General features: G+C 40.9%; 1 protein-coding gene across 1 annotated transcript; it reads left to right on the top strand.

The window, feature by feature from the left end:
• The first annotated feature begins 615 nt into the window (after positions 1-615).
• LOC144020798 (uncharacterized) lies at positions 616-11,232 on the top strand. Its single transcript, XM_077524604.1, has 19 exons — positions 616-728; positions 1,022-1,238; positions 1,753-1,966; positions 2,494-2,579; positions 2,669-2,762; positions 3,108-3,236; positions 3,578-3,764; positions 4,382-4,551; positions 5,085-5,197; positions 5,352-5,468; positions 6,562-6,738; positions 6,817-6,946; positions 7,032-7,184; positions 7,271-7,363; positions 7,542-7,651; positions 7,899-8,060; positions 8,284-8,607; positions 9,727-10,029; positions 10,259-11,232. Exons 1-19 carry the CDS (start codon positions 724-726, stop codon positions 10,688-10,690), a joined length of 3,216 nt encoding a protein of 1,071 aa, XP_077380730.1. The 5' UTR covers positions 616-723; the 3' UTR covers positions 10,691-11,232.
• The last annotated feature ends 1,513 nt before the right edge of the window (positions 11,233-12,745 follow it).

Here is a 12,745-nt window from a genome sequence, read left to right as displayed (position 1 = left end):
TTCATGTTCTAACTAATTGCTATTGTTGTAAACAAAGCTAACTTCATTGATGATAATTCTTTGTATTCCATTACTAGAATTATTACTATACAATCAAATTGATTTTTTTTCTTTATATGGTATATTTAAGTAATTGTTGTGGAAAAATAAAAAGATGCCACCAATCAGTGTTGAAAGGGCGAATTGCACCTCTGAATATGATTATTTGAACCATTCATTTTTGTTGCATTTACATTATGATGTCACTGGCTCTTATGGCGTCTAAAAGTGCAGCTGTCAAAAGAATCGAGTAACAGTCAATGTTGGTTTTTAGCATCTCTGGAATCTTTAAATCTTCACAGTATGTCTTCTTAAACAAAACTGTTGTTTGATTTGCTCATGCAGTAGTTCACAATGTGGGGAACCACGTCCCGTCCTTCAAGGTTTCACTTTATGTTGTTGTAGTTATTCGAAAAGCACGTACCTAATTAGGTAATTACAGCGTTGAAGACATGTAAGGGTGTGTCATTTTGATTGTCAGCACTCGGTTTCTATTCAAGAAGACTGTCGAGTCTGTAAGAGTAACTGAGGAGAGCAGACAAACAAATGCCCGCAGTCCGGGGACTTGGAAGATAAGGAGGAAACACACACCGTGCTATCTACCTGGAAAGTTTGGAATGTTCTCACAGGGATGCTGAAGCAGGTTCAAAATCGAACTGCACTTTTGTCAGTGAGTAGAGCATAATGTGGTGAGTATGTCAGTTTTCTTTTTGGGTATAAGTATAGTGGTATTGGCCCTAAGCAGTACATTATGCCCAATTGTGTATATTTGTGTTTGTCTACTCTGTTTTGTTTGCTTAATTGTCTGTTTTTTGTTTATCTCTTGCTGTTTTTGTTTGCCAGCTCTTGCATTTCCAAACTCTTTCTTATACTTGGTTGAACCTGTTTCACTTTCTGGACCTCCACTGTTCTTCTCAGTAAATCGCATTGAGCTGGTATATTGTAAATACTAATTTCAACTACATTTCTATTGTGGTTTCAGTTTCTACTCATCCTCCATCATAATGAGAAACAAGTATTCATTCCTGTTGCTGGTGGTCCTCACATTCACTGGCCTAACTCAAAGTTTCAGACCATTTTTTGCGTTTGATCGGGTCTCCGCCACTCACCGTGACATTACAACAAGGGCAGTTCTCCGAAAGATGGCCGAGATCTGCCGAGACGTCGCGGCTGCACGGGGACGCAACTTCACTCTGACTGTAAGATGGAAAGTCATACTTTTGCTTGCAAATATCCCAATTGGCCATACGTTGTGAATACCTATTTTACTAATGCTGCTAAATAAAAGTAAGAATAAAATATCTATCCTAGCCTAGCCTATATAAATACCTGTCAGGTGAGATTAGCAACAGTGAGAGGAACATTCAGATACGCCCATCTCAGACTTGAGGAAGACAAACAGAAAATAGAAGTAGGCAGGAAAAAAAAGGAGGAAACAAATAGATAAAGTTCAGGCAGGGTTAATTAAATACATGACATGGTGATGTCAATGTGCTGAGGCTGGACTACAGTCAAAACGTAAAAAGTTTCCTATTAAAAAGCCAAACAAGGAAGCTAGAGATCCAAAATGAAAAGTGAAATAATCAACCCTGGGTCAAACCATTGTCATTGCAAAATATGAAAGTCCAAACAAAAACACGCAGTCAATTTAAGTCTGTTATCAAAACGTCAACATAACGTTACCATTTCTCTGTTGTGTTTTATTTTTTCCAGATTAATGATGGACTAACAATTGAACAAGTACATCGAGCGTGCTCCTCCGCCTCCTCAACCACTTCAGCCTCAATAACGTCTAGTCGCATGTTAACTGAATCCATTTCCAATATGAACTTTCGCAATGGACTTGTGGAATTAGATTTTTTCTTAAATGCAGAGCGCCATTTTCATAATGAGGCCTTCCAGGGAGGACGTGACATTATCACACAAGGTACTTTTCTGTCTTCTTTCCACAAAAGAAACATTGGGAGTGGCACACGCACGGCGCACGCACCTTAGAAACTGATTATAACTTAGTTGTAGAGGAATGTATAATAAAAGCGAACAATGTGCATAACTTTGCATTTGAGACAAGGAATGCAATACTCGTCCATATCCAGCAGATGGTGCTGTTTTCTTACAATCCAATATGAATTTCAAGTTCTATAAGGATAGATACCTGATTCAATTGGGAAATGATGTGTATAAAGTAGTTATGTATTTTGGTGTGTGGCTGATACTACACTGTTCTTCCTGTTCCTGCTGACTTTTAGCTCATGGATGGGTGCTGCCAAGCTGTAGTTTATAATCTAACAATCTAACTCAGACGGGCAAATCTTGTTGATTTGATGTTTCTGCACTTGCCCGCTACAGTAGATCAACCTTCAGTGGTTTTGTTGTTGGACTAAAATGACATATAACAGAAAGAGAAACTTTCTCAGACAACTTCCTCCTTTTCTGTTGTATTGTACTACTAAGGTGTGTCTACTGTGAAGGCAAGCATGAGAATGGAGAACTTCGTCACAGCGCGTTTGCTCCTTGGAACTGTACTTCACACTCTGCAGGTGAATTCAAAGACAATCTTGTTGACATTTGTGACTATTGAAGATGTGGGATGTGTGTGCCTAAAAATATTGCCATTGTATATTCCAAGGACTTCTACAGTCACAGCATCTGGGTGGAGTTGAGAAACAAGGCTCCTTACAATGTTTTGATCTCACCTGAACAACCCTTTGAGAATCTGGCAGGTAGGCAATGCCAGTAAAAATGCCCTATGGAATATTTTTTCCACCACTGAGTGAACTAATTGAAGTTGTACATTTAGATGCCGTATGGGATTTCAGTAAATTGTCACTGTCTAGCAGACCAGCTTTCTCACAACTAGCTGCAATTTCCTAATGCATCCATCCATCCATGCAAAAAAAAAAAAAAAAAAAAAGAAATCATAATGTTGACAACAACAAGCTGGGAAGTTAAACTGTCAACATATAAATAGACATTAGGATCAGTCAAACCTGATTTAAAACATATTCTTCCGATCATTGTTGCATTTTAGGATGTGATTTTTCAAAATGGGCTTAATTTGTTTGCAGGCCCAAATACCCCCACCTGTAGAAACTGTCGTGAAGACAACTGCGACAGAAACATTTTGTTTCCTGTGCGGCTTAAGAGGCTTCTCACCTCAGGTTATTTCGACCCCTTCTCGTCGGAAAAGCCGGAAGGTAACTGTGAGGAATTCCGTGAAGAGTTTTTGATTAATGGTCAATCAATCACTTTAATGTTAAGATGCCTGGATTACATTAATAAATACATTTGTAACAGTTACGAGTAACTGTATCATAATAATTTTTTAAGTAATCCTCCCAACCCTGCTAGCATGTTATAAATGCCTTATTAAGAACTAGGATAAACATGGCAATACACATACAAAAATGAATTTAGTAAAGTAAAAATCACAATTACACAAAATACAGTTCACTTAAATCATGGCACTTATTTTGGAATGTTTTTAACCTCCAAAGGACAGCTTGCATACAATCCTATTTTGTATTTTTGCTCCAAGGCAAATGCAGCCACGGAGACGCTCCAGACCGGACGAGTGAACGTGAACCAATCGGAGGCATCAATAAGGATCTGGTTAATTCCAGTCATGGCTCACTTCACTTTCAAGCAGCTGATTTGGCTGTGACTGCTACTATGGAGCTTCTGGAGGACATCAGATTATCTGGAGGAGACATAAACTTCCTACGGTTATTATCAGTCTTTCGAATATACTAGTTTTTCCTACTGTATTTAGCATATTTGAAACCAGAACAGTATTATGATTACACTATTTACAACTTCTATCGCTTTAACCCGATAAAGCCTGAACCATGAAATATATGAGAGAAAATTCTGATTCTTTGTAAATGAGTATTTATTGGTCTTTTTGAACAAACAAAAAAATAATATATATTTTTTTTAAATCAACTTCCATACGTGACTTTTGATTTGTATCATATTTGATACATCCGGCCACAATGCTTTAAATCCATACATTTATAACTGTCCAAAATATAATAATAAACAGTCATATCAAACATATTAGTATTTCCAAAAATCAGAAAGAATATTTCCCACTACTAATAAGTATAGGTGTCTCTCTTTTCTTAATTGGGGCGATCTAACAAGGGAAGAGCCATCAGTTGGGTGATACTGCCCTCTCATGGATAATTCATGCAATGAATGTGTCAGATCACGTATGTCAGGGGTTTAATGGGGAAAAAAAATATTATACTCATGAAATAGAGGGCTCAAAATGTCTTGTATTTAGTGTGATACGTTTGGGTTTTTAATGATGGCCACTGTGTCTCTTGTATTCCTGAAGACTGTTGGGCCTCTCCCAGTCCTCTGTGCTGTGTTTTGTCATCGACACCACAGGCAGCATGACTGAAGACATAGCCGAAGCCAGGAGAGTTGCTTTTCAAATCATCGACCGCAGGAGGGGAACCTTGCGGGAACCGCCGGCCTACATATTGGTTCCCTTCAATGATCCAGGTAGGCGATGCACCCACTTATACTGAGTGGTCACAGACCTTGGCATGCTGCTTCTACGGGTTAAAATACAGGTTTATAATATAACCAGCTGTAAGTCAATGGTTGGACACTCTACGCTGTGTTCTAAATTGTTATGCAAAAGACATTTCCGTAAGTCTCAGTAGTCTGTGGATAAGATCCTGCCCATGTTCAACAACACTCAGCACCAGATTTGGATCTGGCAGAGAGTATGACCAGCATCGCACCAGGCTTCTATCTGTGGCCTTCCCCATGACTGGTATCAACTCTACGAGTTGTAGAGAGCGGGGATGGATGGCTCTATATGTGCCCTCTCTCTTCCCATCTTTAAAACTCGTCTTAAAACACTTTTTTATTCTTTGGCTCAGGATGAGGCTCGGTACTGTTTGATTTTTTTGTGGTGTGTGCTGTTTTATTTTATTATAGAAGAACTGTTAAAAAAAATTACATAAATATAATGTATATTTATATGTATATTACATACATATATAGACATAGAATATTGCTCTTTGCAGATGTTGGACCTCTACTAGTAACGACGGATGCAGACACATTCAAAGAAAGGATCAATGCGCTGACTGCCCAAGAAGGAGGTGACAACCCTGAGATGAGCTTGTCTGGACTGCAGGTGTCTTCATACTAGTAGAAATGTTTCAGTTGACAGCAATTCACCAAATTCTATGGCATGTCATGAAATTTGATCTCAATTAAATGGCTTATCATTTAAGTCAGGCGAAAACTGAACACTTGTCATAATGCAATGTTCTGTTTTTGGCTAACAGCTTGCCCTGACCGCCGCTCCATCCTCATCGGAGATATTTGTCTTCACTGATGCGCCAGCAAAAAATGCACAATTAAAGAGCACCATCATTGCTCTAATTGAGAACACCAAGTCTGTGGTGAGTCTTCTTTAAAATAAATAAATAAATAAAATAAAATAATTCGTACCCAACAGTTGTATCCCAGCATTCCAGCATTTTGCATTATGATATGTGTAAAGGTCTTGCTAGTTGAGTGAGCTTGCCTATCCAAACAGTACACATTCATGAATTCCCACAGTCGGGTCATGCAGTGAAGTTGTCTATTTATATTGTGAAACCGCAACAAGAAATAGAAAATACAACCAATATATGCTCTAATCAGTGATCATCGTGATTGACCAGTCAATTACAAAGGTAGTATTGAAAAAAAAAAAAAAAAAAAAAAAGCTCAGCCGATCCAAATAAGCATTCAAAGAAGGTGTTGACCTGTGTTGGCGGCCTAGAATTTATTTTTATATTTTTAAGAGCTCAGTATTATTCATTTGGCAGCCTGCCAGAATCAACATGTCATCATCATCGCTTTTTTTTTTTTTTTGCGTGTGCGTGTGTGTGTGCGTGTGACTTTGTGCTCATTAAGTCACTTGAAACCTACTAAAAATCCCATAAGCTTCACCTTAACTAGATACTTCAGAGTCCCCCATAATTGTTAAGTTGTCAGGAGACCAGAGGAAGGATCAAAGAAAAGAAAGATAAAACAAAGTGAAATCCAGATCCAACTAGACACCACCTTCTACCCACAGTTACAAAACCAGAATCTTTCACCAACCACAGAAACATCTAAATTTCAACAAATTAGTGAGACCTCAAGAGACCAGAGGAAAGATGAAAGAAAGGAATGAAGGATAGATGAAGCAGAGTGAGATCCACAAACTCCAGCCTCCAATAATTCAGCGACCAGTGGGAGAAGCAAATTCTGTTTAAATTTCAGTAGATGCTGGTGTAGTGGATCTGGCGCGCATGAGAACCTCCACCAAAGAGGGGAGCCGTCCACCTCGGCCTGACAAGGCAAGCACCGCCCCCTGGGCCTCACAGCGCCAGTGCACAACACCCCGGCCCCCACGGGAGCCACTGGCTGGAGAGCTAACCTAGAATTTTAGCTCACTGGTAGCGATCTGCACTCCCACACCGGAGACTTGATAAAAATGTGCAAACTGTCTGTTGGACTTTTCAGGTGACATTCCTGCTGACCGACGTTCTGTCCAGTCGGCGCAAAAGATTTGTGACCCAAGCAGATGCTCAGCTGTACCGTGACCTTGCCAGAGCATCTGGAGGTGAGGCCATTGAGATCAGCAAGGCAGATCTGTCTTTGGCTACAAGCGTTATAGAGGATTCCTCAGATGTCGCAAAGGTAATAGAAGGAACGAGGATAAACACATACATCGAGTCCACTACAGAATCTGGATCAATACACTACCGTGTTTTTCAGGTGACCGTTTTTCAAGAAGTGAGCAGCCAGCCTGGAAATTTTTCATTTACGGTCGATCGCTCGTTAAGGAACATAATCATCTCCATCACAGGAAATTCAGCTCTCACCTTTAATCTCAACAGTCCCACAGGTATCGTCGCCAAGTCTCGTCTATCTTTTCCTTTTGACGACGCAACAGTTTGTGCATATTGAGCGTCCCTTTCCTACCTTTTCAGGCGTAACGCAGAACTCGAGTGAGTTAAGTGGACCTTTGGGATCCTTCGGCTTGGCAGGTAACCTACGACGACTGAGGCTCAACGACGACAGTGAAATTGGACTGTGGGAAATCAGTGTAGACTCTAACGATCCCTACTCAGTTAAGGTTACAGGTCAGTAGAAGGATGAAACGGAAGGTGGCACCGAAATGGTCTCTTAGAAATGTGTTAAATATTTGGTTTACCACTGTTGTCGTCAGGTCAAAGTCCAGTGGACTTCATCTACTTCCTTGTGCAAGAAACTGATGGACTCATTGCAGACATCTTTCTAAAGGACGGACGGCCTCTTACAGGTGAAACGCCCTCTTCAATTTAATAATGTAAAAGTGACTGATGTGGGTGATGTGGAGCACATCATATACTTAGAGCAGGGGTCAGCTTCAAGCTATGAGTCATGTCTTGAATTCATTTTGATTGCGTAAGATTTACATTGTAAAAAGTGACATATGTCTCTCTTGTGCGAACTTTCAGGGAGTAATGTCACCATCTTTGTCACAGCAACAGGAAGTGACAGGATGAATATTAGAGAGGTCACGCTGTTTGACAGCTCAGGCCCGACAGAGATCGACGGAACATTGCAGGCATGTTGTGTGATGTTCTTATCAAACAGAGAAATTAATTTATAAGGACTAGACGGAGAGTAGTTATCTCCGAAAATGTAATGCTTGTTTGACGATTGACTGATTTAATTCAATTTCCTACAACCAACCCAAAAAAATGACTACTATTACTATTGGATCCATCATCCATCCAATACTCTATTTAAAATGTATAATGAACCAAAGTTTCCATTGGATGACAAACAAGCTTTCCAATCCTTTCCTACAGTCATTAGGAGGAACTGACTTCCTGGTGAGATTCAATGAGATTCCAGTAGGGGACTTTGTGGTTCGATTGAGAGGAGACAGAAGCTTAATATTTCCGTCAACTCAAAGTATGTTCCAGAGGCAGGCTTCCACTCAAATCAGGACTTCTAACATCTCTGTGACGGTGAGCCAAAACTCTTCAATTGTCTACTAAATTACGGCAGATACTCTCACGTGTCAAAAAAAGGCCTACAAATGCTAGTTGGATACACACCAGGGTTTGGATGCTAGCTTTTAAGGCTCACAAAAGAAAATTATTTACAGAAATCGCATCTTGAGTTAATTTTGTATCAAACACAAGCTGTAAGCTATAAACAAAATTTAAAATGGCGGCTCCCCTTTTCTAGGCTCAAGTCAACACCACCAACATCGAACCAGGCTCTACCATCGCTATCCCTGTCACCGTCAGCATGACGGCCAGAGGAGTCCCTGACGAGACTGCAAATGGAACATTCACATTGCGCGCTACCAATGACCGCGGCTTCAATTCGTCATCGCCAATGTCTGTCATCATCGAAGCAGGCAGTGGAGGCACAACTAACTACACCGTGAGGCTAACCGCTCCTGAAAATGCGCGATCTGGAAGCGACGTGACGCTTACGATTGAGGCGGAAAATGAAGATGCAACTGATCTCAACTTTGTTGTCCTTCGGTTTTCAGTTGCTTCGACGGTAAGAGAAGCGTAATGAAGGTAATTTCAGATTTTGATCAGCACTGTGCAAATATTGTCATATAAGCTGGTTGAAAACAAATAAAACAAACAAACAAAAAACAATATGAACCTCACGATACAGTATTATCACAATATTGTGGGGGGATTGGAGGGAACTCACAATATTGTTATAAGAAAAAAAAAAGAAAAAAAAACATGGTACATAACAGCAGTGACAAAGAAAATAGGTTGGCCATGTCATTGTCATGTGCTCCTACTGGCTCAGTGCTGCAAAGTATCATGGTCTATGTAGTTCACAATGCTGTGTTCAGCTGAAGAAAGACGTTGAAGAATATTTGGTGATTTATGGGTGTGTTAACCACCACCATAATGGCCAAAACCTTCCTGGTTAAAATTAAACTGCACTTACAATCTAACCACCAGGGGGTATTATAACTACACAAATGGAACACAACCTCTCCTTTTTTCTTGCTTTCTGACTGATTTTGCAAGGCCCACAGAATATTGATAAGATCTTTTGCTATAAAAATATGGAACCTACCAAAAGAATGATGAGAGTATCTTCTTTCATCAGGAAAAAAAAGTATATTTCTATCTTTTTCCATTTTGCAGCAATTATCATTAAAATATAGCTAGGTTTTATCATTATTCACAAATCTGTTGAGAATTGTGAGGAAACAGCTTGTTTTCAACATGGTCCTGGTTGATCTCTTATACTCTGCTGCCATCTGCTGGCCGTTTTTGTAATTAATACCATTGCCCCCGTTCTCTTCAGTTGAGAGACTGCATCAAAGCCCTCGGTATGCTTTAGCATTTAAAAAAACAAAAAAACAAAAAAAAAAACGTATATATACATCTTTGGGAGACTTAAAACATTTAAAATAGAAGGTATTTATACGTTTTTGGGAGCAAATGAGTTAACAGACATGCAATTTTTAATACTGTGACGCAACAACGACAATATCAGGGCAATTCTAATATCGCAATATTGCAGTTATCGTTACTCATACAAATTTAAAATTGAGGTGAAAAAGGCATAAGGTCTGCTGATAACTTTTTTTCCACTATTAATATTTACATCTTGTTTACACGTCGCTTCTCCATTGTCTGTCTCCAGGCAACTGATGTGACCAAGCCAATGTGCCAGATGACTCGAACATTTTCCAACTGCCCAGTCGATGCATCACGCTGTGCCTCCTCCCAATGGATATTTGATGTCCAAGTGACCGACGGACTCAATGGGACGGGAATCGACAGGGTCGCCATCCGTGAGGGAACCGGCAACCTCCGTACGAGCTCATTGGTCATAGAAGGGGGAGAGAACATCATTGACGCCTCCTACCAGGCGTCGTGCTGTGAAGACAGAGTGGAACTGTTTGCCGTAGACAACGCGGGAAACGTGGCCATTTGCATAGGCCGGGTGAGACAGTCCACTACAGTAGCACTTGTACACAAAACCGAACAGATCCATTATATCAACTGAAGACTGGTGATGATAAACTCATTAAAATTTGGTTAACACACTCCAACTATTTAATTGGAAACCAGGTCAAGACTCTGTGCTTTTAAATGATGACATGGGATGAGACTTAAAAGTTGTACCACAAACTGGAAGATCATGAGCTTTTTCATTGACTTTCTGTCTCCAGGTGACCGATGTTCTCCCGCCAATGTGCCAGGGGTTCCGTGCATCAAACTGCCCGCCATCTTCGTCCCCTTGCAACTCTGCTCAGTGGGTGTTTACGGTCAACGTGACTGACGGCATGAATGGAGTGGGCATCGACAGCATCACCATCCGCGAAGGGAACGGTACCCTCAACACGACCACAGTGGTCGGGCAAATGGGCTACAACGTCACCATAGCCTCCTACCAGGCGTCCTGCTGTGACAACATCGTGGAGCTGTCTGCTGTGGACAAGGAGGGAAATGAGGCCATTTGCAGTGGCCAGGCCGGAGAATCTACCACTGTCGCACCTGTTACTACAGAAAATGTGACCCCTGACTCCACGAGCAGAGGACAAACGGTTCACACGTCACATTTTCTCTGGATGACTGTTGTGTCACTCGCACTTTGGAGATGAAAGTGACAAATATGGGATTCCCCCAATATTTGCGTGGGACAAGCACAGTAAGATAATTTATTCCACTGCAGTGGTGTATAGTGAGGTTCATAATTGGTGAGGCACAGACACTTGTGGAGTCAGATATAAAACTATATTGAACTCAAAATATATCATTAGCCTACATCTTTTTAAGGTTTCTTCTCAAATCTTTTGATTATACTTCGATCAATTCCACACTCAGATTCAATAATATAACATAGCAAGACAAAATAATATGGTCAAGTTCCTTGCTGTTCGAACCTCCAACTGAAGGAATGTACTACCCGTTTCTTCCTCAGGTCCCATTGTCGCTGTCGTGTTAGCGTCTCCCCATCCTCTCTCTGAATTTGCACCCTCTTGGTCCCAGTACAGTGCACACATCTTGCCTTCAATAAGCACTTAACTAAATTTAGATGTAGTGTGTAGGATGGTCAGTGTACTGGGTATCAAATGACACAGGATATGCATGTTTAAAATATATTACATTTAAAACAAAAATGAATAAATCAAACTTTACATCAGTTTAGTCCATCACAGCTTTCGGAAAGCAACAAAGTGTAGGGAAGTTCTGTACTGACTGGACACACCTGCCCGCTTGGGCCACTCACAAGTTCTTATGGCCAGGAACTGTCACTACCAGGAACTCAAAGTTCTTGGGCTTTTTGGTGTGAAAGTAAGCGCTCCCACCAAAAGCTCGCCTGATGACAACAGTGGCTGATGCATAGCGCTCTCCTTGACGTCTCCAACATCAACTTTCATCAGAGAACAGCACTGAGGCCCACTGGTCCCTCATCTAGCGTAAATGCTCCCTGGCCCATGCAAGACGATGACGCCTGTGCCTGGTGGTGTGGTCAGGTGCCCTGACTGTCGTCTAGCACAATAAACACTGTTGTAAATGTTTTGAATGGTCTGACATGATACTTGGGTGCCTCTCACCTCCTTCAAAAAGGCCTGGAGTTGAGTGGCATTCAACATCCGGTTTCTCAGGGTATTGTTCTTAACTCATTTGCTCCCAAAGACGTATTTATATGTTTTTTTGTATTTTTTATGCTATAGCATACAAAAGGCTTTCATGCAGCCTCTGAACTGAAGAGAACACTTGAATCAAGAGTAGTTATTACAAAAACGGCCAGCAGGTGGCAGCAGAGTATACGAGATCAACTGGGGCCATGTTGCAAAATACTCTTTTCCCCACTGTTTTAAACAGATTTGTGAATAATGATTAAACTTAGCTATATTCCGATGCTAATTGCTGCAAAACGGAAACATAAAAATATTTTTTTTTTCCTAATGAAAGAAGAGATGCTAAGCCTTCATTTGGTAGGTTCCATGTTTTTACAACAAATAGAACACAATATTCTGTGGGCCTTTACAAAATCAGTCAAAATCCAGTAAAACAGCTGGGAGTGAATGAGTTAATGTAGTGGTCATCAGCATGGGATGTGACCAAAGGACTTCCACTTCAACTTCTTTCTGTGACTCTTCCAGCCTCTCGGTATCTCTGTTGCAACCTGCTGATGACACTGTGACACTCTTAGCTTAGCGGTCACTTCCGTCTGAGAACGTCCATTTTGAAGGTACTGTTGATCCATTGTTAGGTATCATCTCGGTTTCATGATGGCACTTGGCACTTGGCACTTCATTTATATAGCGCTTTTCCACCTTTAAGGCACTCAAAGCGCTTTACATTTTGACTACCCATTCACCTACTGATGACACAGCATCAGGAGCAATTGGGGGTTCAGTATCTTGCTCAAGGATACTTCGACGTGATCACAATGGCCTGGGATCGAACCCACAACCTCTGGTTTGGGAGACAACCACCATACCACTGAGCCACGCCGCCCCATAGTGATGTCACTATGAACAGCATGATAAACACCAGCTCTAATGGAACCAGGACATTTATTGATCAATTCAAGGATCAAACACCTGTTGTGAATTTTGCCGTGAAGCTCCTCGTTAGAGAACAGCAATAACCTGGCAATAGACCCTTCCAGTGTGACGTCACGTTGAAGTGCGCCCCTAGCGGTG

Source organism: Festucalex cinctus, chromosome 6, assembly GCF_051991245.1.
Source record: "Festucalex cinctus isolate MCC-2025b chromosome 6, RoL_Fcin_1.0, whole genome shotgun sequence".
Taxonomy (NCBI): Eukaryota; Metazoa; Chordata; class Actinopteri; order Syngnathiformes; family Syngnathidae; genus Festucalex; species Festucalex cinctus.
The sequence above is the reverse complement of the archived record's forward strand: the minus strand, read 5'-3'. Positions and strand labels throughout refer to the sequence as shown.

Excerpts from the sequence above, each read along its gene's own strand:
- LOC144020798 (XM_077524604.1), top strand. Across the intron at positions 6,947-7,031 it reads TAATCTCAACAGTCCCACAG|GCGTAACGCAGAACTCGAGT; the intron begins GTATCGTCGCCA and ends CTACCTTTTCAG. Across the intron at positions 7,185-7,270 it reads CTACTCAGTTAAGGTTACAG|GTCAAAGTCCAGTGGACTTC; the intron begins GTCAGTAGAAGG and ends TGTTGTCGTCAG.